Below are 22,889 nucleotides of genomic sequence, written 5' to 3'. Positions count from 1 at the left end.
GGACTCGTGTGATCGACATCCGACACATAAGGAAGAGGCTGTGAGGTCTGTATGTTTACGGTCGGAGACAATACGGTGACCCTACTGCAGTTAATCCAGCCTTTGTTCCTGAGAGCACAGTTAAAGTCACCGCACGTTTATTGTAGGAGCTGCTTTTAGATACGGAGCGTTAATAGAGTTGAAAGAGGAAAGAGAGCGTCCACAAGCTCTTACATCACACAAAGAAAGCTACACATTCACACAAAACCACCATTGTATAATAAATTTACTACAGGACGAATACAAAACTATTGATAGTATTTATTAGTTGATAGAATTGTATTCGTTCTAGTGAGGCAGCGCCATCTACTGGATGAAAAGTCAAAGTATATTTTTTCTCTTTTACATCAATACATAGAGAACGATTCTGTTGATCAAATCCACGATGGAGCTGAAGATACAAATAAAATGGGAAATAATATTTATTTATTTATTTAAAATATGAGAGAAAATGACAGGAACAATATGTATTAAAAAAAAAAAAAGCACAACACAAAAGTTATCTGGAGTTCAGTGTTAAAAATGTATTTTATATTGTGCGTCATGTGAGTTCATCATGGCTGGTGTGTCTATGTGTGTGTGTGTGTGTGTGGGTAGTGCATGTAAACTAAAAATGTAGATCTGTAAACTGAGCCACTTTTTCTGGTCTTAAGGATATTTGTGTGTGCGTGTGTGTGTGTGCGCGTGTGTGTCACAGAGAAAGGTTGGCCGTGGCGTCGTTCTTCAGTTTGCCGCTGCTCAGGCTGTGGATCATGGCGATCATGTGCGTGTGTTTGTTCAGTTCCTCCTCCTTTTTCTGCAGTTTCACCTCCAGCTGAGACTTTTGCAGCTCTAAAGAAGAAGCCTGAGGAGGAGAAACGCTCGAGATGATCCACAGGACTTTCCCTGACACACAACTCCTAAAAGCCTGACTTCAAATCCGTGTTCTACAGAAACCTGAATTCATTTTTGAGCCGATATTCTGGAGGAGGAAGTCCGTATCCTCGATCTCACCTTGATGCTGGCGTCTTTCCTGGCCTGCTCCGTCTTGGCGAGTTCCTTCCTCAGCGTGTTGATGTTCTCGTCCATCTCTCCAGCCTGTTCCTTCTGCCTCTTCACCTCAGCATGCAGGTCTGACACAGAAACAGTATACAGACATGAACAGGGAAGTGCAATAATCTTAGGTTGTTTTTTTTTTCACTTAAGCAGAAAGCTTAAGTGAAACATTCACACGGCTTCTGGAGAACAGCTGATCTGGAAGTTTTGCTTTCATGCAGACGTGAGTGAGCTTTCAGGTCCACAAACAATGTTTAATAATAAGAACATGAATGTATGTATACGGATCTGTTCATCCTCACTAAAGGCCTGCTCGGGGTCTCCGTGGTGCAAATCACTTCTACATCAGAGCGTCGTTCTCCAGAGAGAAAAGTGACGTGACGTACGGCTAAGTACGGTGACCCATACTCAGAATTTGTTCTCTGCATTTAACCCATCGAAATGCACACACACACACACACAGCAGTGCACACACACCGTGAACACACACCCGGAGCAGTGGGCAGCCATTTATGCTGCCGCGCCCGGGGAACAGTTGGGGGGGGGTTCGGTGCCTTGCTCAAGGGCACCTCAGTCGTGGTGTTGCCGGCCTGAGACTCGAACCCACAACCTTAGAGTTAGGAGTCAGCCTCTCTATCCATTAGGTCACAACTTCCCCCCAATAGAAAAACCTTTCTGACCTTTAGGACAAGTGTTCAAATCTGAACACATACACATGCACACAAAGGTACAGGTACACACACACACGCACAGGTACACACACACACACACACACGCACAGGTACAGGCACACACACACACACACACACACACACACACGTGCGCGCACACACACACACACACGCACAGGTACAGGCACACACACACGTGCACGCACATACACACACGCAAAAAGACACACACACACAAAAACACACGCATGCACAGGTACTGGCACACACGCATGCACACACACGAATGCACTCCTCGTCTCCTCACCCGCTATAGTGTTGTGTTTCTCCTGCAAGGCTGCTTCCATGACTGAGATCCTCTCTTCCTTCTGCTGCAGTTCTGATGACAACCTAAAAAAAGAGTGAAGTTTAAGTGAAGGTTGAGCGATTTAATAAAAAATATGGTATCACTTTACTGGAAGTTCTACATCATCATCTACAACAAGGACTACATGTCTGGAGAGAACTAGTAAAAAAAAAAAAATCTTCAAAGAAACTGAGAATTGTTATTTCTATTACCAATTTCTTTAAATAGCTATTAAAAAAAATAAATGTTAACAGATCAGTTGCTTCTAATCAGAGTTTCACTGCTATTGAAACTTTTCTCAATACCTGCGATTCCTCAGAAAAGTGCATCATAGCATCATTTATCATGGTGTAGATATTATTTATATTTATAGAAGTGAGGTGAAAATGCTGATGGTGTTACACCCCCTACTGACAGCACTGTGTAAGTGCATTAGTAAGTGTTTTACAGCAGTGTGATGGAGATGGATGGAGCCCAGACTGACCTCTCTTGCTGCAGTTTGAGCCCGTCGTTGTTCTTCCTGAGGGATTCAGCCTGCTGCGTGAGGGAGATGTGAGCGGCCTGGAGCTCCTTCAGCATCGCTTCGCTCTTGTTGTACCTAGAGATGATCAGAGTTTACGCCATTACGCCGAGCCACATCATTCACACTGAATAACACAGAAGTGTGGAGGCTGAAGGTAAACGCTTCGGTCCGCAGTGACCTGAGCAGCCCAAGTTCCTGTAAGAAGAACAACGTCTGTTCTGTCCTGACCTGCTCAGCAGCTGGTTGTAGGTGCTCTTTAGGTTCTGGTGTTCATCAGACACGGCCTGCAGGCGGCTGTTGTGCTGCAGGAGCTGCTGACTGTCACTCTTCAGCTTCTCCACCTCCATCACCTGATCACTCAGTTCAGCCTGCAGTTCCTCCTTCCTCCTCTCCGTGTCCTTCAGCAGAGAAGCCAGCTTTCGGGCCTGCACACGGCCAACATAAGAGAGAAAGGGGGTAAGTGTGTGTGTGTGTGTGTGTGTGTAGCTAACAAGCTGAGGAGAAAGGAGACAATCCAGCATGTGTGCGTGCGCGTGTGTGTGCGCGCGTGTGTGTATCCGCACGCTTGTGTGTGTGTGCGTGTGTGTGTCCCTCACCTCTGCCTCAGCCTGTGCTCTCTGACAGCGGTACTGAGCGATCAGACGATCAGCCTGAGACAGAGCAAGCGCTTTGGCCTCCAACAGGTCCTGAAGACGGCTTTCTTTTGACTTGTCACCCAGTCACAGTCACACACACACACACACACAAAAAAGAGAGAGAGTAAATTACACATAACACTAAGTAGGCTAAAATATAAATTAACTGCTGATTATGAAAATACAATAAATACAAATACAGAACTAAAAAAAGCAGCTGAAACAGAACTGATCTTTAGGGTTACATACGGCCAGGGCGGAGATTTTCTGTTCGTACACATCGATGATCTCGGACATGTGCACGTCCTTCATCTGATCCTGTAACTTCAACAAGAAACAACATGAAATTTAACCAGGACTGCTGGAGCCTTCAGACAAATCACACGCTTTTTATTTCTATTCCTAAATATTCTGAAAACGATGAGGTCGTTTTTTGGATGGAGATCCATTACAGAATCATAGATTCTTTTGGAATTAGAAAAAAAAGCCCAGTAATCGAAGCACACACCTGAATGCCGCTCTGCAGTTTCTCGATGAGGCTGTCGATGCTCTGGCCAGACGGACTGTTCGGAGCAGCGGTGCTCAGAGGAACGTTCTTCACCGAGGTGGTGCCGTCGTCCTGGACGCCGCTGCCTCTGACTATCAACTCGCCCTCATGCTGCCGATAGGCATTATTGGCTGCGATGCTTTCTCCTAAACTGATCATTATGAGTGTTTACACACAGAAACATGACTAAAATATAACATCCGTATAATATCCGTTAATAGCACTGTTGATGATGATGATGATGATGGTTAGGTAACACACTATGCATGCTGTATTCATTATGCTCTATAAATCCGTTCACCTGTATTTAAACTGCTCTTAAGCAGATGTTGTTACGTACAGAACACTTCTCGCTTCTCGTGACCTGGTTTACTGGTGAACTGCCACTTTAATTCTTACGTTTATAAAATTGTCTCTCATGCTCATGATTTCTCCTCCGTCTGTTTGTACACTCACATGACGGCGGGAAAATCGGGCAGCGGCGCAGCTTCAAACAGGATGCGCAGTGCTGTGTGTACTCGCTCTCGATGTGGAGATGTCAGGGCTTGAGACAGAGGTGTGACAATGCGGTGGTCCTGCACAACATTTACAGCATTCAGTATTACACCTCCTGAGAGCCCTGTACACACACACACACACACCATCCTCCCAACCGCCCATCCCCCATACACACATAGACAATGACAGACAGAGAAACAGACACTCACACACACACACAGAGGCCCACAGACACACGCCAACATTTTACCTGCAGCATCTGGTAAAAGCAGGTCTCCATGTCGGCTATATGCTGCTTCAGCTGGCTCATCAGCTCCAGAGTCTTCAGGACCGTCTCACAGAAAACTTGGCTACAGGAAGCGAGACAAAGAGGGCGAAGGTCACACAACATGACACAATCATCCACTTGTTTTCTGACTCTACTTCCTGTTTGTGCTCTTAATTCTGACTCACTAATATATTTAAAATCTAATATTTTGCACATAAAACACTGATAATCATCTGAGGTTTACCCCACCTGAGCCGAGCGTTCGAGTCCGAGCAGATGGAGGTGACGTAGTCCTGACTGTTAGACAGCAACAGCTCCACCAGCGACACACACAGCTCTGAACTCATGTGCTTCGCCACCAGAGTCTTCATCATGTCGTCTCCACAAAGGAGTGTGTGAGTCAAGGTCAAGTGGTGTACATTTATTGTAGTGATCGTTCAAACACAATTATACTCATAGGAGAAACGACTCACGAAGAGCAACACCGTACTCGTACGTCTTCGTGTAAACAGACGATAATTGTTTTCTGTAACGAGGCTTTTATTTAAATATTAACTATCCTAGTGTTTAAGGTGTTGGATTACCAATCTGAAGGTTGTGAGTTCTAATCCCAGGTCCCCCAAGATGCCACTGCTGGGCCCTTGAGCAAGGCCACTAACCCTCAGTTGCTCAGATGTATAGAATAAGATGAAATTCGCTCTGGATAAGGAATCTGCCATGTGTTGTAGATATAAACATAGAAACAAGCTGCTTCTTTTTCCGTTTTTGATTCCATGCTTTCAAGAGAAATAAAATGAAAGGACAAACTCAATATGAGATGTAAGTATCTCTGTGTCACACAGATGTAAGTGATTGTGTAGGATATCTAGCATGAGGTCCAGCGCTCGTCCGGCTCTCGCGCAGTGCCTCTGTAGCAGCTCGTCTCCTCCGCTGAAGTCTGGAGTCTGCAGTAAACTGTGTAGCGCTGGGAGGAGGAGCTCCAAAAATGAGCGAGCAGAACCAGACTGAGAGGAACCAATCACCTCCTGACGAGAAACACACACACACACACACACACACACACACACACACATATACACAGTGTCTGTTACAGATTAGACGGACACAAGAAGTCTCAATAACAACACCATCATCTGCTCTGGTACCAACATCAACGCTGTGGTTAAAATCAAAGACTTTTTCTTCATTCTGATGTTTGATGTGAAACCTAACCGAAGCTCTTGATCTGCGTCTGCATGATTTCACGTTCTGTGCTGCTGCCAATTGACAGGATGAGTAGAAAACTGTATAAATGTGCAGGTTCCTAATAAAGTGGACAGTTAGTGTGTATTTTATAAGAACCTCGAGGATTAGAATAAGCTTTCGGTGTTAAATAATTCATTTTAGTTCCACAGTAAATTAAATATATTGTGTTTTACTGAAGGTTTTGAATTATTTTTTTCTCTTCCCGATGTTATAGAATGAATTATATTTACATATTTACTTAGAAGTATAATTCTTGCACATCATAAATATAGTTGCGATTTTTAGGATATTATAATAGGATTATAACTATATTTTAAATAATAGAATATATATAATATTAACAAAATAGAAAATATCAAATAGTTCTATACAGATCATTTACTCTTGTTCTTTTAAATAAAATATTATTGTACTGGGGGACTGGGGACTGGGGGACTGGGGACTGGGGGACTGGGGACTGGGGGACTGGGGACTGGGGGACTGGTTTGTAAAGTGACGCTTTCGCTCTATTAAAATGTTACTTTTATTTTTTAGATTTCTTGCTTAAACACAAGCCTTTTACATTATATACGTATTTTAAAAAATTTTTATTCACACTGTGCAGCGAAAAGGTGTAGCTGAAACACAGGTGTGGCCGAAACACAGGTGTAGCCGAAACACAGGTGTAGCTGAAACACGGGTGTAGCTGAAACACGGGTGTAGCTGAAACACCTGGCCATGTGCTCTTTATAAACATACACTGTGGTGGTCCTGAAGACCTCAGGGACTTTACACATGCCACAGTGCCAGGATTCCCTCTGTATCACATGGTCAGTGTGTCAAACATCTGCCCTGCTGCTCCGCCACAAACATACTGTTGGTGCTAGTATTGTTAAACGGAGCATTTAAAAGAAGAAGGAAAAAAAAAACATTGGCCACAAAGCGGTAGACCACAGAAGCAGAGCAAGCAGCCGAGTGTTTCTTTCACATCGGTTTCATTCTGCCAGAGCTACAAACTACAGCTAGAAGCAACAAGACCAGCGCTGAGCAGCTTCATGCAACAGATGTGTAATACCAAGCAACAGCTGGTGCACTTCATTCATTATTAATTATAATTAATTTTAATGAGTGTTTCTGTATTTATTATTCATTAATAGTGTGTCTGTACTGAGTTGCTCCTCAACGCTGTTTTTATTTCTTTTTTTATATGAAATTTGCTCCATAAATGTATAGTAGAATTATCGTTCCTCATACACACCTCAAACAACTCGGTGAAGAGCTCCAGTGCTAGCAGGTAACACCGCTCTGGTCCCTGCAGGGGGCGTGTAGCCCACTGGAGCAGTGACAGGCCTGGCTCCGCCCCCTTGACATGGGCATTGTTCCTGGCGGTGGGCTGCAGGCGAGGAGTGGCGGGTTTTAAAACCGTCTGACAGATGAGTCTACGCAGGGGTGGAACAGAGCACAGAGACACAAGCAGCTCCAGCACCTATACACACACACACACACACAAGAGATGTTAATGTTTAGAACAATTAAAGAGACGATGATATTTATTGTTCTACATATTGTTTCATATTTCTGCTCATTAGACATCACCTTCACTGCTGTATCCGGGTCTTTACCATGGAGAAGACAGACCACCTCACTCAGACACACGGGGAGGTGTTTATAACTAAACACACACACACACACACACACACACACACACACACAAAGATAAACTACTAAACCTAAATAAAGGCTGCTTTCACACCTTCAGCACACAAGCAAAGAAAATAACCAGTTTCCTGAAACCCTCATTCAAAATATTTGAAACAAATCACGTGTGTGTGTATAATATTAGATGTAATATAATTACACATAATATAAGCCAATATTATAACGAGTGTGTGTGTTATGTATGTGTGTGCACAAATAAAGATCTACAGACTTGTTAGCAAGTGAACATTCATGCAGAACTGTCAGTCTTTAATCTCCTCACTATAATTAATTTAATCTAGGCTAGTTAATTAGCTGATTCTAATTAATAACACGGTAATAGTGTTGTTATAGCTGCAGTGTGGAAGCGTTAAAAGTAGAGCGGGTGTTATGTCTTTGTTTAGCTCAGCCGTGAGCCTACTTGGTGAGATAATCAGCAATCTTGGCATTTTTGAGCAGATCCACCAGTAAGTCAACCGCGTAGTTCCTCGTCACGGTTCCGTCTCCATTCACCGTGATGTTGAAGATAAGCTGAAAGGTCTGGTGAATGTTCTTTGCATTGAACAACTAAAACCGCAAGATGCACAGAAACAGAATTTCATGGTATAAAGTTGCAGTGCAGGAAATTAAGAGATCAGAAAGATGACACCTGCGGATACCTTTTGCCCCACTTCCTCACTGAGGGTAAGGCTAGACAAAATAGAAAGAGCGAAGACGACCACAGTGAGGCAGTTGTGACCGAGGAAGTTAAGCAAAGCTCTGTAGAAAGCTTTAACGTTACTCTGGAGAGATGTAAAGACAGAAAGCAGAAGACAATAATCAGTAGGGTATTCATTTAATCATGCAAATAAAGGATGACGCATAAACAAAGGGGGGATTTGCCTACCTGAGACTTAATCTGCACCTGTACAGACTGGTTGTGTCGACACAAATTAGCCATCAGACCTAAGCATGGCTTGGTGATGTCATCATTCTGAGACTGGCTGCAAACATAGCAACAAGCACTGAGTTTACATCAAAATTACAGGCAACTACATCCATATTAACAATAAGAGCACCGAGCATCTTGTTGTAACGTCTAACAAGACTAGACGTGTCTGCAACATTTCATGCATCTTTATATTATTAGTTTTGTATAAAAATTTAAAAAAATAACTAAAAACCAAAATCTAATATCAAATGAATAAATATGAACTGAATTTAAACATAAATGATGCTTTATAGATTTAACACATCATTTCAAAGTCTGATAAAACCTGTTGAAGAAAATAACGGCGCTGAATCACATCCTGTGATCTCTAACAAGACTCTAGTTTTTTGGGCATTGTTCAAACTTTAATTTGGGATGTTGGTCTATTAAAAAGACCATATGTAAGAACCAGTAGTTAATAATACATGTCTTCTGTTGCTGTGCACAAACACTGCTGAGTATGTCACACAAGCTGCAGTGTGGTTTTGCTAAAGTACCACAGAAAGGGGACAAACAGGAAAGGCTGATGGTGCAGCTAAACCTCAGACGTACTTCACAAAGTATTTCTTTAGCCTTTGTTTTATTATATAGTAGCACCAAATCATATATGTGAAATAATCATATGCAAAGGAAATAAACATATGCATATGCATTAGGACTTACATGTTGATCATGAGGAAGGTAAGGAGGTCATCTATGTGTGAGGCGCAGTGCAGGATTCTGACATTGTAGGTGAGATGCTGCAGGACCTGAAGACACTGAGAAACAAAAAAAAGTTAAGAAAATTAAAAAATCTTAAAAAAAAAAAAATTTAAGAAAAGTAATACACAAAAATGTCATGTCAGAGATGTAATAACGGTTATGCGTGCAGAAATGAATAGAAGCTGAGCCGTTCTTTAGGGATTATTTTTGTGCGTGAAATGAAAACACGTTTTTGTATTAAACTGAATCCGTGCATCTGCAGTGAAAAGGGTGTGATGTGATGTGATGCTTTTACCTGCTGCACGATTGGATCCTCGGGTGTAGCTCTGTTACAGTGGATGACGGCCGTCAGCGTGCCGACGATGTTATAACGGCTGTGAAGAGCCTCTTTGCTTTCATCATCAGATGCTGAAGGACAAAAAACTTGTAAAGAGAACTGAGACGCTGGACGAAGTGCAGTCCTAATGTACTATAGTGCTACGACACTGTATTAAGTCTAATCTGAGACACTGCAGTAAAAGGTCAAGAACATACCGAGACTAATGTAGACCTGAGGTACTGATCAGAAGGTGTAAGTATAATTTAGACCAAAGAGTAATTTATTCATAATGTACTAAGTACTGAATCATTGTAGTATGTTTAATGCATTGTGTTGTAGAAGGACAAGAAGATACCGAGCTGTAGGAGCAGAGACAGGATGCTGCCAGTGAGAGCAGGACTGGTGTTGGGATCTCCAGCTACCTCCAGCAGACCATTCAGACACTCACTGGGGAGAACCTGACCTGAGGACCAGATCCTGGGGCACTTTAACTCGCACACGTCCTGCACAAACAGCACAGATATGAAGTGTCAAGTGTTTCAGGTCTAACTGATGGCTTTGTGTTTAAACATCAACTCACTTCTATGTGTTTCTGGAGCAGTGACGTGTTCACGGTTCCTCTGTTGTTTCGGTGTTGTCGAATCGCCAGAAGCAGAGATTTCAGACACGTCGTCACGTCCATAGCGTAAATAAATTAAATAACGGTCCAAAGCGACCAGGACAAACACACCGTGTAAAATCACCTCAGTTAGCTTAGATGCTAACCTGGCTGCAGTTAGCTTAGATGCTAACCTGGCTGCAGTTAGCTTAGATGCTAACCTGGCTGCAGTTAGCTTAGATGCTAACCTGACTGCAGTTAGCTTAGATGCTAACCTGGCTGCAGTTAGCTTAGATGCTAACCTGGCTGCAGTTAGCTTAGATGCTAACTAGCAATGTTTACCTTATGATACATTTAAAATATTCTGCTATTCTGACGTAAAAAACTATATTTTCTTTCACAGAATTTGTCTAATAAACCAAATGGACTTATTGCGGGTTTATTTGATGAAACTTAGAGCCGAAACGTTCTACTTCTTCCCGCTTTCTACTTCAAAATACTTCTGGATGAAACCATTTCGGACACGGGGGGGTTCAACAGAGATCGACTGAAATGCGTAAGAGTAGCCTTCAGAAAACACGTCCGTTTAACAACTTGCTTGGTTCTTAACATCGTATTTTATGTGTTTTATCCTGTTTTGTCTGATTTAATTGTATAAATTTTCTTCCCAAGCTGTCATCCGTTCCAGTCCGCTTCCAAAACCGCGTAAAGGACTGAATGACGTAGATGAGTTTGGTTACGCCCCCTACAGTCCGACACGCCCCCAGAGCGGAAAAAAGGTTTAGAAAATATAATGGAAAGAAAATACGTTATGATTATTATGATGATTATTATTATTATTATGTTGATGATGATGATTATTATTATTATTATTATTAGTAGTAGTAGTAGTAGTAGTAGTATTATGAAAATTATAACAATAATAATACCAATCATCATAATCATCATAGTAATAATAATAATAATAATAATAATAATAATAATAATAATAATAATAATAAGTGAATTATCTGTCATGATTATCTCAAAAGTTACTATCATTGTTTTATCATTGTTCAAAATATCCTGAATTAGACTTTAATTCATAATTAAATGTAAACATTTTCTCATTAAATATTACATGATCTGTTCAGTTGCAATTCCGACCACTTGCAAGCTTCCAGGGTGATGAGTAAAAGTATGTAAAAGTTTAGTAAAATGATCAACTAAGTTTTCAGGTTGTTGTTCACAGTCAGAAATGAACTCTTCAGTTGAGATACCGATGACTAATTATGTAGCTCTGGTGTGAAGAGGTAACAGATAAACATGAAGATGATAAGCATCATTATTCACTTACTGCTGTTTGTCAGTGCAAAAATATAAATGATCGCTAGTTAAGGCATCGGCCACCTAACAGTTTCCAACCAAAACCTAATAATAGTTCAAATGTTTTGTTCCTTTGTGTCTGTCAAAGAGTGGAAACATGAGCAGGCGTTGGCTAACCACATAATAACCCAGACAGACAGACAATTAGACAGACAGACAGACAGACAGACAGACAGACAGACAGACAGACAGACAGACAGACAGACAGACAGACAATCAGACAGACAGATAGATACCTAGATGGAAATAGGAAGGCAGACATAAAACAAATAATGACAAATGCACAATGATTGCACAACATGTGTGTGTGGGTATGTGTGTAGGTGTGTATGGGGAGGTTTGTGCATATCTGTTTGTGTGAGACATACAAAAATACACAGGAAACATTCTTAGAAAACGTCATAATTTACACGTTTCCATGAGCAAAGAGGAAAAAGACTTTATATTATTTCATATTAAACATGCTGCAAGTTTACAACATTTACAACATTCTCCTCACTTACTGCACTCTTGTAAACAAAGCAGCCGTCCAGTGAGACAAACATTATATATGTAAATATATATTATATTAAAACTTTCTGTCTTTATATCTAATAAAAATAAAATCCAGATAAATAAATAGTCAGAATTTTTTTCCAACATGTGAAATTACATTGTGGAGCATCTGAAGTACAACAAACTGTTTACATAAGTATTCACATGCCTAAACGAATACTCTGTCGAAGCACATTTCGATGTAACAGTCTGTCAGCACGGTGCAGTTCGAGTTCCTTCAGACTGTATGAACATGTCTCATGCTTCTGGTCACTGCACCAGATTCAGGTCTGCACCAGAGATCACTTAAACTCCAGTCTTTTAATGTGGATGCATGCTTTGGGTTGTCGTCTTGCTGAAAAGTGAAAATCCTTTTCATCTTCATCTTGCAGACACACGAAGGTCGCCATAAAATCTGGAATTTGTAGATATTCATAATTCCTTCCCGTTTTAAAGCCTCAGTTCTTTGCTGAAGAAAAAGCAGCTCTAAACCCTGATGCTACCACCACCATGCTGCACCGTGAGGATGGGGCACTTTTGGCTGTGTGCTTTTTTTTTTTTTTTTCAGCAACCTACTTTATGGAAGAATTAAATAATTCTATTGATCTTGGTTTAATTTTTTTTATATCACAAAAACGTGCACTTTTAACAGCAGGAGTGTGAACTAATTATGTCTATTTTTATGTACATTTTATTATTCTAATGTTAGAGCAGTCTTAAAGAGGAACAGAAAGTCAGTAGACATCAGTAGACGTGAGAGTTGATGTCCCAGTTTATGTCCCAGTTCGGTTAAGGTTACTGTAGCTTCACAGTCTCAAGTTGTCGGGTTTTAGCTTAAGGTTTGTGGGGTTTTTTTGGTTTTTTTTTTTTAAAAATAAAGAAACTGAAGAAGAGTTCGGTAGAATCAGTCTGGCAGCACGTCAACGTAATCGGACGACTCCACGTCTATGAAAGAGACAGGACAACAGACGAGTTAGAAAATGTCTATTTGATCAGTGAAATAAAGCTAAAATAATTGAATCTTTTTACTCACTTTCATACTCGGACGTATCCACGTCTGAAAAAGAGACAAAACGACAGAGGAGTTAGAAAATGTCTATTTGATTAGTGAAATAAAGCTAAGATAATTTGATCTTTTTTGCTCACTCTCGTAGTCTGGCTCTTCATCGGTGACCACGGATTCCCGATCTGTTTGTTTTCTCTTCACAGCACAACGCAACCGAGTCGCTAACCCACGATTTCTCTTCTTATAATGATGTACAAGCTCTTCTAGCGTCTTGAAAAACATCTCCTTCACGCCTGCGCCGGACTGAGAACACAGACGATGTTCACAAGTTGATCGATTCCCTTTGACATAAAGTGATTTATTCCTCTTATACTTCAGTACTTTTCTAATAAAACCGACTGTATTTTTATTTATTGAAGAACGACACGTGCGCGGATGTTGAAGTTAGAGATGGAAGTCTCCTTCCAAAAATGTCACATAAACATCTCCTTACTTTTAAAAGCCTTGTCATATCCACGAGTTAAAATTATTATGGTGAAAATTAAACACCTTTTGACCAATCAGAGTCCAGAATCAGAGTTTTTTTTTTATCTCTTTGTCTTTTCTTAGAAATCCTGGAAGATGATGCGATTCTAAAAAAAGTTCAAGAACAAGAAGCGAATCTTGACTTTTCTGCTATTATTTGTTAAAACGAGGAACAGTGAATGTAAAGAAAAAGTGCAAACATTTTAATGCTTCCTGTGGAAAATCTCACACTTTGGCTCTCTCACGCTGAACTGTGAGAAAGAACAAACTTACAGTAACACGCTAATAAGTGACTAACTTTATTTAGAGCGCTGAGCAGGTCATTAAACATGTGGAATAAAATCATCTTCCGGAGGAATGTTTAAGCTGTTAGGTTTCTCTTTCCTCATCTCACTCACCTGTAGCGTGTAATATCCAGCATGAGTCTGCAGGATCCTGTACGTGTAAACCACCTTCTTTTTGCTGCAGGAACAAAAAGAAAATCCCTTCGTCACAGACATGCACCATTAAATTCACACAGTAATAATCACAAATAAAATTCACATACACACACACACACACACACACACACACACACACACACACACACACACACACACACACACACACACACACACACACACACACACACATGCACGCAAATCAGAATTTTGTAAGAAAAAAAATGCATTTCTTTGTCTCTCGGTTTTAATTATTTATTGTTTCATTAATTAAAAAGACCCGAAATTAAAATCTTGTGCGTTTTTAATTTTAAATCTAGTTTTTCTTTTTTTTTTAAATATTTGAATGATAATTAGAAATAAATACTTTACTTATTATTAGATTTTACAAAGTCAAATATTTTTTAAATATACATTTTAATATACATTTTGGAACCCCGGAATTAGACGACGTTTCGGACGTTTATTGTAATAATTGTTTAATAAATGCAGTTTTTAAATAAAAATAAAAATCAACAGCAACTACAAATAATCTGCAACAGAAAACTATAATTTACTTAATACTTACATAATATTAAATGATACGTTAAACATTGACGATATAAAAGGCTGTCAAATTTAATGAGACTTTGAAGGACCGTGGATGTTTTTAAGAGGGTGAGAAAGTTAAATAAAGAGGTGAAGAATAAAGTGATGCTGTTTTTATAGGTTGTTTTATAAACTCTGTGTTATAGTTATAGTGTGAGACTCTGAAGAGATAACACGAAGGTCTGAAGCTTCACTGTGATCTCATTTTCAGAGGTATTTATAGTTCTTTTCGGAAGATCTACACAGGTCTACTCACTAGACACAGAGGCACATGGCTCCGTGGATGGTCTCGCTGTCTCGAATTAGATACCCTCCATCTTTGCCTTTTGCACCCAGGATCTCCTCACACCGCTCTTTGGTGATGGGACCGTGGTGGTAGAGCAGGTCCATGAGCTCCACGACCCCAGTTCAATCACCTTGACCTCCAAAGAAACTGCTGGTTACACAATCCTCTTCAGCTGAACCGATCCCACACACACACACACACACACACACAAACAAAAACCTAAAAGTAAAAATGAAATCAGTTGTTAATTAATCCTAAGAAAAGCTCCAGATCCATTGCTGATTCTCAATGATATTTACTACTGCAGAAACTTCAACTTACACAGCTTCAACTCACACAGGAAATGTGTGTCAGGGTATGTGTCAGTGTATGTGTGAGTGTGTGAGTGTGAGTGTGTGTGTGTGTGTGTGTAAGTGTGAGTGTGTGTGTGTGTGTGTGTGTGTGTGTGTGTGTGTGTGTGTGTGTGTGTGTGTGTAAGTGTGAGTGTGTGTGAGTGTGTGTGTGTGAGACAGAGAGAGTGTGTGCTTGCACATATTTGTAATAAGCATGTTGCTAATTCTTAAAAATATTTTCCTACATGTCATCATTCCATCGTGGTTCATTTCTTTTTTCCTGCATTTTAATGTCACTCATGATGTTAAGAAAAAGACAAAAAAAAGTGTTTTCTTTTAAGATCCTATAGATTGTACTACTGCATGCTTTGAGTCATATTGTGTAGTTATGCCTGAACATGTCACGTTGCTTATTCTTGTGATATAATAAGTTTAATTAATAAGTGTAATAAAATGTTTAATTCTGCATATGGAAAGTCGTATGTACAGTTGTTATTATTTATTTTTATACTTCTAACTCGTTAAGACGAAGAACCGGCTTTAGCAGAATTTAACAGAGTTTAACAAAAGTTCTCGGCTTTTGGCTCGGTTTACACGCTATTACAGACCCTACCACAAAATCTGTTCAACACTTTTTTGCATTATTTTTCTTCTGTAGCTATTCGTATGTGTGCTCAGTATCAGTGTGCTGTCGAATGACTTGATTTAACCTTCTTTAGATGCATAAACATCTATAACTGCTTCTCTGAGGTCGTGGCTGACGTCCTTTCTTGCTTCATCTTGGTTTGTTGTAGACACGCCATCGAGTGCTCCAACAATACAGTTCGGCGTTTATAGATATATAGATTTTATAGATTTATATTTAGGAAAGTGAAACAAGGGTGAACTTATTTTTTCCCAGCAGGTTTTACATCTTCGAATAGAGACAAATTACCAATGAATGTTATATTACATTTACAGTATTTTGCAGACACTCTTATCCAGAGTGACTTACATTTTTTTTTATTTCAGTTTATACACCTGAGCAATTGAGGGCTATGCTCAGGGGCCCTGCAGTGGCAACTTGGTGGACCTGGGATTCGAACCAATGACCTTCCGATCAGTAGTCGAACACCTTACACACTGAGCTACTGTACCGTCTGTCTATACAGAAATGTGAAAGTCAATGCACAGCTTTCTAATGCCTGCTTCTTATTGGCTATCCGCAGGCGAGGGGGAGATGCTAATCTGGAGCTATCTTAGTGGGAAGACAGAGAGGATAAAGAGAGCGATTTGGCACTAATCTGATTAAGTTCCTGGGAAACACTCCCTCTGTTCCAGTCACACTCGTGGTATCGAAGCTTTCACAAGTTTCACCGGTGTTCAAGTTTCACACCTTGTAGTGGCGTCACACAGCAGCGAGATGAAGACGAGGCCGACGGGTGACGCCAGCAACGCAGACTGGATGGGATCCCTGAGTCCTTCACTCAGCGCCATGCCACTCAAACACCTCGCCGTTCCTGGTGGGTCTGTAATTCATCAAGAGCTGCGTTTTAGTCCTGAATCGATTCGGTCATGAACACGGTTCTTTTTTTATTATGAAAATTCTGATTTACACAAAAAACTGCATGTTAAATTGTTCCCTCAGGCAGAGCAGGACATCTAATGATAAGGAATATTTATAAACCTGATCCACTGCTTTTATACATCTGTGGTTAATGTTAATAATAATAAAGGTGGGGATTATTGGGGGGGGGCATGAAGGAAAAAAGAATTTGAAGACTTTTCTGCACACCATTCTAGTGTATCTAGTGCTGCTGCTAAATTCAATCACGAACCTCTCCTTTAAATTCTGCTGCTACGTTAGAACTTGTTTTTTGGTTCTGTTCAACACTTCAGGTTCTCACGACTCGTTTAGTTTCTGGTTGGACGAACAGGCTCCTGTCGGCCCTGATCAGAAGAGGGTCGTCAAACACCTAGCGTACGTGTTTCGACTGCTGGCCAAAAAAGTGATGAAGAAATGGTCCATGACCCAGAATCTGACCTTCAGGGAGCAGCTGGATGGCGGCATTCGCTACTTTGACCTCAGAGTCTCGTCTAAACCCGGAGAAACGGACCACGAGGTCTATTTCATCCATGGCCTGTTTGGGCTTAGAGTGCGAGACGGACTCGACGACATCAACGTCTTCCTGAACGCTCACCGCAAAGAGGTCATCTTCCTGGACTTCAACCATCACTACGCCATGGACGCTAAGCACCATCGCTACCTGATTAACATGCTGAAGGAGGTTTTTGGTTCGAAGCTGTGCAAGATCAGCATGGTGGAGGACATCACACTGGACTACCTGTGGGAGAAGAAGTACCAGGTACTTGGATAAATATCAGGTGCAGCAGTAGAACATGCTCTAATTTGCATATTCACGGTTTCATGCATATTCATATTCATATTCACACATTATTGGCTTTTTAAAATAAGGTTATTTTAAACATATTTCCTTAAACCATTTAAAGATGTCTGTCCTGAAATATTACAAGTATATAATAAGTATACATTCAATTATGTATATTATACTTTATATATCATATAAATATTTGTTTATGCTTATATACTCATAGGTGCTGGTGTTTTATCATCACCCGTCTGCAGAACGCTGCCCACTGATGTGGCCTGGCAGTAACATCCCAGCGCCGTGGGCCAACACCACAGACACCACCAAACTCATTCAGTTCCTGGAGACCACGCTGAGAGAGAGGGCAAAGTACGGTAGCTTCCACGTGTCCCAAGCCATCCTCACTCCCCGCATCAGGACCATCATGAGAGGCCTGGTCCAGGGGCTGCGCAACTACCTGGTAGAGAAGTGAGTTAATGACCTGAGTTAAGGACTGAGGTAGATTCTACAGTATGTTCTCAGAAATTGTTGATATATTTTCTTTAGCATCAGATGCAAATCACGGGTTTGATTAATGTCATTGTTATTGTAAGGAGAGGTTTATGTGAGATGCATGCAAGGAGTCTCCAGTGTTGACGCTGTGTAACAGTCTGAGGTTAAGCTGTAACTCTGGTCTTGGTTTAGCACAGTGCAGTCGTTAGAAATTTCTTAATAACAAGAGCAAGAGACAGAAAAAGTGTAAGGCTGGTGAGGGAACAGGAATTTACAAGTTTCCACAAATTTAAGAATATATATATAAAATTATATATAAAATTTTAAGAATGAATAATAATTAGAATATACATTAAGGTTACTTTATGTTAATGTGTAATATGTAAAAACTACCCATGGCTTTATTACAAGCTGCTCACTTTCGGATTTCAGAGCGGCAAGGTGCAGTTTTAAAGTAACCACAAGGTGTCACTAATGAATGTGTGTGTGTGTGTGTGTGTGTGCGTGTGTGTGTGTGCGTGTGCGTGCATGGGTGCGTGTGTGTAAGTTTGTGTGTGTGTTGTGTGCGTGTGTGTGTGTGTGTGTGTGTGTGTGTGTGTGTGTGTGTGTGTGTGTGTGTGTGCGTGTGTGTGTGTGTGTGTGTGCGTGTGCGTGCATGGGTGCGTGTGTGTAAGTTTGTGTGTGTGTGTTGTGTGCGTGTGTGTGTGTGTGTGTGTGTGTGTGTGTGTGTGTGTGTGTGTGTGTGTGTGTGTGTGTGTGTGTGTGTGTGTGTGTGAGAGAGAGAGACGATCTTCTGTAGATCTTTAATTGTGCTGCGCGCGAGGAAGCTGGAATGTTTATTATTCCAAGATAATTCCATGCTAAACTGCACTCGAGCTTCTCACTTCCTGGTTTTGTTGTGCACGAGGAGGGAAAACGTTCACTTTCTGCTGGCAGTTTCAATTTGAAGTGATTAGTCGGGTTTAAACTCATTTCGCTGTTCGACACCGATCGTACATGAGTGACGTCATTGAGGCTCTCTGTTGGGTGGCGATATATGATCAGTATGAAGGAGACATCTGGTAATGAATAAGAGCTGATTGACAGTTTGGCATTGACTCATACCTCATGAACATGCTCTTACTGTACCAACATGACCTGAAGCTCAGTGATATTCCAGCCCAGAAAAACTCATTTAACTTCTTTATATCTTATTCTAACATTTAGCCTCAGGAGTGAGTTATATTCTGTTTATCTGGAACGTTCTTCATCATGATGTTGAAGCTAGCTTGTTGATGTTATAACTAACAAACTTAACATGAGTGAGTAAAGTGACAGCACAAACACAGAAGCTAGCAATATCTCTCGCAATACCTTGTTCCTGTTAGCCAGACTCTCTGTTTTTAAATAAACTCCACAGACACTTCAGGAAATGTTTCTCAGTGTGCATCTGCACCACATGGACCTTTTATGAATGATATTAAGTGTTTATAAATGCAGCATGTGCAGATTAAACCTTACTGCTGTTAATTGTCATACGTAGGAACTTGCCAGTCATCATGGAGTGGGTGGAGACGCAGAAACCGGGCGTTAACGGTGTTAACATCATCACCTCAGACTTTGTGGAGCTGGTGGACTTTGCCAACACCGTTATCAGACTCAATGACCTCCTTCTCCACCCACCAGACCAGGCAGTCACATGACCTCTACAGCACTCTTAGAACATCACATGAGACCACCACGGAGTTTAGAGATCACATGACCACCACCATCATCATCATCGTCGTCGTCGTCATCATCACTGACCAGCTATTACTGTAACTTCAGAATGCTTGCCACACTTTCTTAAAATGAGTGAAAATGTAAATATGAATTATAATATGGAGTATAACTTATTTTCTTATGTGGAGCATAAAAGCAGAAGCTTAACATTATTATTTCTCCATTTGGATCATAATAATATTGCAATCAACTCCAAAATTATTGGCACCGTTTCACATATTTTAACAGATTTTTAAAATAATATAAAAGTATTATTATTATTATTATTAACTAACTGTGTCTCACCACGTTATCGACTCGGTAGAACCATTATTTCGACCACCAAAGACAGATTCACAAACAACCTGCCTGATCTGTCTGGACTTCTTAATGTACCCTCAAACTCAAACGACCTAGATGCAATGACTAACAGCATAGACGCTATATTCACTAGCACATTAGACACTGTTGCCCCAGTCAGATTACAGAAGGTTATAGATAAAACACTTGCACCATGGTATAATAGTCACACTCACACCCTCAAGAGAGAAACCCGTAACCTCGAACGGAAATGGAGAAAAACTAAATTAGAGGTGTTTAGAATTGCGTATAAGGACAGTATGTCCAGCTATAGACAGGCTCTAAAAGCTGCTAGGGCTGAGCACCTGAGCAAACTCATAGAAAATAACCAGAACAATCCCAGGTTTTTATTTAGCACAGTGGCTAGTTTAACAAAAAATCAGAAATCTGAACACACTATTCCATCACATTTCAGTAGTGAGGACTTTATGAGATTCTTCACTGATAAAATCGAAAGTATCAGGAATAAAATAGGTGACGTTCAACATATGAGAGCAACCAGTGACACAATCTCACCTAAGGCTTTACACAGCTTTACAAGTACAGGACAGGAAGAGTTAGATAAACTTATTACTACAGCTAAATCAACAACATGTTCACTAGACCCCATCCCAACTAAACTACTGAAAGAAGTGTTACATAAAGCTGGTGAGCCTCTTCTTAATATCATTAACTCCTCGTTATCTTTAGGTTACGTCCCGAAGTCTTTTAAGTTGGCAGTTATTAGGCCACTCATCAAAAAACCTAACTTAGACCCTAATGAACTATCAAATTACAGACCTATCTCACACCTTCCGTTTATGTCTAAAATACTTGAAAAGGTTGTGTCTGTTCAACTGAGCTCCTTCTTACAGGAGAGCAACATCCTTGAAGAGTTTCAGTCAGGTTTCAGGCCTCATCATAGCACAGAAACTGCACTTGTTAAAGTTACAAACGACTTGTTCTTAGCTTCGGACCAAGACTGTATGTCACTATTAGTTCTACTTGACCTTAGTGCTGCATTCGACACTATAGATCACAACATTCTTCTAGATCGCTTACAATATTACACAGGTATTCATGGTCAGGCTTTAAGCTGGTTTAGATCCTATCTGTCTGACCGATACCATTTTGTAGAATTAAATGGTGAATCCTCCAGTTTACTACCAGTTAATTATGGGGTTCCTCAAGGATCAGTTCTCGGACCTCTGCTTTTCTCTATATACATGCTTCCATTAGGGAACATTATTAGAAGACATGGGATTAGTTTCCATTGTTATGCTGATGACACACAGTTATATATCTCATCAAAACCAGATGAAATAGCCACAGTGTCCAAATTAACTCGGTGCCTTAGAGAGATAAAAGACTGGATGAGCTGCAACTTTCTATTGTTAAACTCCGATAAGACTGAAATACTACTCATAGGTCCAAAAACCAGTGCACATAAACTCTCACAACTTAACTCCCATTTAGAGGGATGTACTGTTACTAGTAGCTCGACAGTGAAAGACCTCGGTGTTTATTAGACAGTAACTTGTCTTTTAAAAATCATATCGCCCATACCACCAAAACAGCCTTCTTCCACCTTAGAAACATTGCCAAGCTGAGAAACATCCTGTCTGTATCTGATGCTGAGAAGCTAGTTCATGCGTTCATGACCTCTAGACTGGACTATTGTAATGCATTACTAGGTGGTTGTCCTGCATCTTTAATAAATAGGTTACAGTTAGTCCAAAATGCAGCTGCCAGAATTCTCACTAGGACAAGAAAGTATGACCTTTAACCCCAATGTTATCATCTCTACACTGGCTACCTGTTAGGTATAGAATTGACTACAAACTGCTGCTACTTACGTACAAGGCTCTTAATGGTTTAGCTCCCATGTATCTAACTAGTCTGCTAACACGTTACAATCCTTCACGCTCTCTGAGATCACAAAACTCAGGGCTTTTGGTAGTTCCCAGAATATCTAAGTCTACTAAAGGTGGTAGAGCGTTTTCTTATTTAGCTCCCAAACTTTGGAATAGTCTTCCTGATAGTGTTCGGGGCTCAGACACACTTTCCCAGTTTAAATGTAGATTAAAAACTCATCTCTTCAGTCAGGCGTACACATAATACATCCCATAATATCATGCACCAGTACATCAGACCAGCACATTTTTATGAACGGCAGATATGTTAATCCCTTTCCACTGCTTTTCTCTTTGTACCCATCCCGAGGCATCCAGACACTGTACCAGCTCCCATCGTCCTCTGTGGGACGAAGCCTTTGGACATCCACTGAGCCGAGGCCGACTCTAAGAATCCTGAGACATCTCCAGTTAGACTCTGTGGTACTCAGAAGATCAGAAGTCCTTAAACCTCACACCAATACACCATTTGTTTGACTGTATATTACAATCACACCCCCAGTGTCACCCATATGAGGATGGGTTCCCCCTTGAGTCCGGTTCCTCTCAAGGTTTCTTCCTTTACCAATTTAAGGGAGTTTTTCCTTGCCACTGCTGCCTGAGTCACCTCAGACTTGCTCATAGGGGAATAAATACATACACACTGTGAACTATATACATCTAATAATAATCTAGAATTTTTATTCTGTTAATTCTTATTTCTTTTATTATTCGTTATTTCCTTTATCATTAATTATGTTTACCTTCTGCTCTGTGTTTATGTTCTGTAAAGCTGCTTTGAGACAATGTCTATTGTAAAAAGCGCTATACAAATAAACTTGAATTGAATTGAATTGAATTATTATTATTATTATTATTATTATTATTATTATTATTATTATAAACAG

At 40.5% G+C, this 22,889-nt stretch overlaps 3 protein-coding genes across 8 annotated transcripts; 1 reads left to right on the top strand and 2 right to left on the bottom strand.

Moving 5' to 3' along the window:
- Positions 1-285: 285 nt before the first annotated feature.
- On the bottom strand, positions 286-10,798 carry cip2a (cellular inhibitor of PP2A). Of its 5 annotated transcripts, none has more exons than XM_047808775.1 (22): positions 10,295-10,797; positions 10,056-10,240; positions 9,831-9,978; positions 9,452-9,564; positions 9,118-9,212; positions 8,371-8,467; positions 8,144-8,266; positions 7,906-8,051; positions 7,383-7,458; positions 7,045-7,272; positions 5,428-5,587; positions 4,812-4,953; positions 4,545-4,644; positions 4,253-4,371; positions 3,758-3,947; positions 3,499-3,573; positions 3,211-3,321; positions 2,843-3,039; positions 2,576-2,689; positions 2,053-2,135; positions 1,033-1,151; positions 286-883 (listed from the first exon to the last, which is right to left on the bottom strand). In XM_047808775.1, the coding sequence occupies exons 2-22, from the start codon at positions 10,155-10,157 to the stop codon at positions 731-733; spliced, it is 2,691 nt and encodes an 896-aa protein (XP_047664731.1). In that variant the 5' UTR covers positions 10,158-10,240; positions 10,295-10,797; the 3' UTR covers positions 286-730. The 5 variants fall into 5 exon arrangements, with proteins under 5 accessions (XP_047664731.1, XP_027008387.2, XP_027008388.2 ...); XM_027152586.2 differs by having other exon boundaries at positions 10,056-10,348; positions 10,403-10,797; XM_027152587.2 differs by having other exon boundaries at positions 10,056-10,321; positions 10,403-10,797.
- A 2,046-nt stretch (positions 10,799-12,844) lies between these two features.
- si:ch73-264p11.1 (uncharacterized protein LOC100000923 homolog) lies at positions 12,845-15,283 on the bottom strand. 2 transcript variants are annotated; one of them, XM_027152559.2, is made up of 6 exons: positions 15,139-15,283; positions 14,788-15,036; positions 13,902-13,965; positions 13,119-13,281; positions 13,006-13,029; positions 12,845-12,917 (listed from the first exon to the last, which is right to left on the bottom strand). In XM_027152559.2, exons 2-6 carry the CDS (start codon positions 14,919-14,921, stop codon positions 12,877-12,879), a joined length of 426 nt encoding a protein of 141 aa, XP_027008360.1. In that variant the 5' UTR covers positions 14,922-15,036; positions 15,139-15,283; the 3' UTR covers positions 12,845-12,876. The 2 variants fall into 2 exon arrangements, with proteins under 2 accessions (XP_027008360.1, XP_027008359.1); XM_027152558.2 differs by lacking the exon at positions 15,139-15,283 and having other exon boundaries at positions 14,788-15,128.
- An 879-nt stretch (positions 15,284-16,162) lies between these two features.
- plcxd2 (phosphatidylinositol-specific phospholipase C, X domain containing 2) lies at positions 16,163-19,973 on the top strand. The gene is made up of 4 exons (XM_027152601.2): positions 16,163-16,651; positions 17,028-17,494; positions 17,745-17,986; positions 19,533-19,973. Exons 1-4 carry the CDS (start codon positions 16,552-16,554, stop codon positions 19,690-19,692), a joined length of 969 nt encoding a protein of 322 aa, XP_027008402.1. The 5' UTR covers positions 16,163-16,551; the 3' UTR covers positions 19,693-19,973.
- Positions 19,974-22,889: the final 2,916 nt, after the last annotated feature.

Source organism: Tachysurus fulvidraco, chromosome 25 (genome assembly GCF_022655615.1).
Source record: "Tachysurus fulvidraco isolate hzauxx_2018 chromosome 25, HZAU_PFXX_2.0, whole genome shotgun sequence".
NCBI classification, from domain to species: domain Eukaryota; kingdom Metazoa; phylum Chordata; class Actinopteri; order Siluriformes; family Bagridae; genus Tachysurus; species Tachysurus fulvidraco.
This window is presented reverse-complemented; position numbering and strand designations above follow the sequence as displayed.

Excerpts from the sequence above, each read along its gene's own strand:
- cip2a (XM_027152585.2), bottom strand. The coding sequence starts at position 10,157 with ATGGACGTGACGACGTGTCTGAAATCTCTGCTTCTGGCGATTCGACAA. Across the intron at positions 8,052-8,143 it reads GTGAGGAAGTGGGGCAAAAG|TTGTTCAATGCAAAGAACAT; the intron begins GTATCCGCAGGT and ends TTGCGGTTTTAG. Across the intron at positions 7,273-7,382 it reads ACCCGGATACAGCAGTGAAG|GTGCTGGAGCTGCTTGTGTC; the intron begins GTGATGTCTAAT and ends GTGTGTGTATAG.
- si:ch73-264p11.1 (XM_027152559.2), bottom strand. The coding sequence starts at position 14,921 with ATGGACCTGCTCTACCACCACGGTCCCATCACCAAAGAGCGGTGTGAG. Across the intron at positions 13,966-14,787 it reads GCCATGTGCCTCTGTGTCTA|CAAAAAGAAGGTGGTTTACA; the intron begins GTGAGTAGACCT and ends TTGTTCCTGCAG. Across the intron at positions 13,030-13,118 it reads TGAAGAGCCAGACTACGAGA|ACGTGGATACGTCCGAGTAT; the intron begins GTGAGCAAAAAA and ends TCTCTTTTTCAG.
- plcxd2 (XM_027152601.2), top strand. The coding sequence starts at position 16,552 with ATGAAGACGAGGCCGACGGGTGACGCCAGCAACGCAGACTGGATGGGA. Across the intron at positions 16,652-17,027 it reads CAAACACCTCGCCGTTCCTG|GTTCTCACGACTCGTTTAGT; the intron begins GTGGGTCTGTAA and ends TCAACACTTCAG. Across the intron at positions 17,495-17,744 it reads TGTGGGAGAAGAAGTACCAG|GTGCTGGTGTTTTATCATCA; the intron begins GTACTTGGATAA and ends ATATACTCATAG.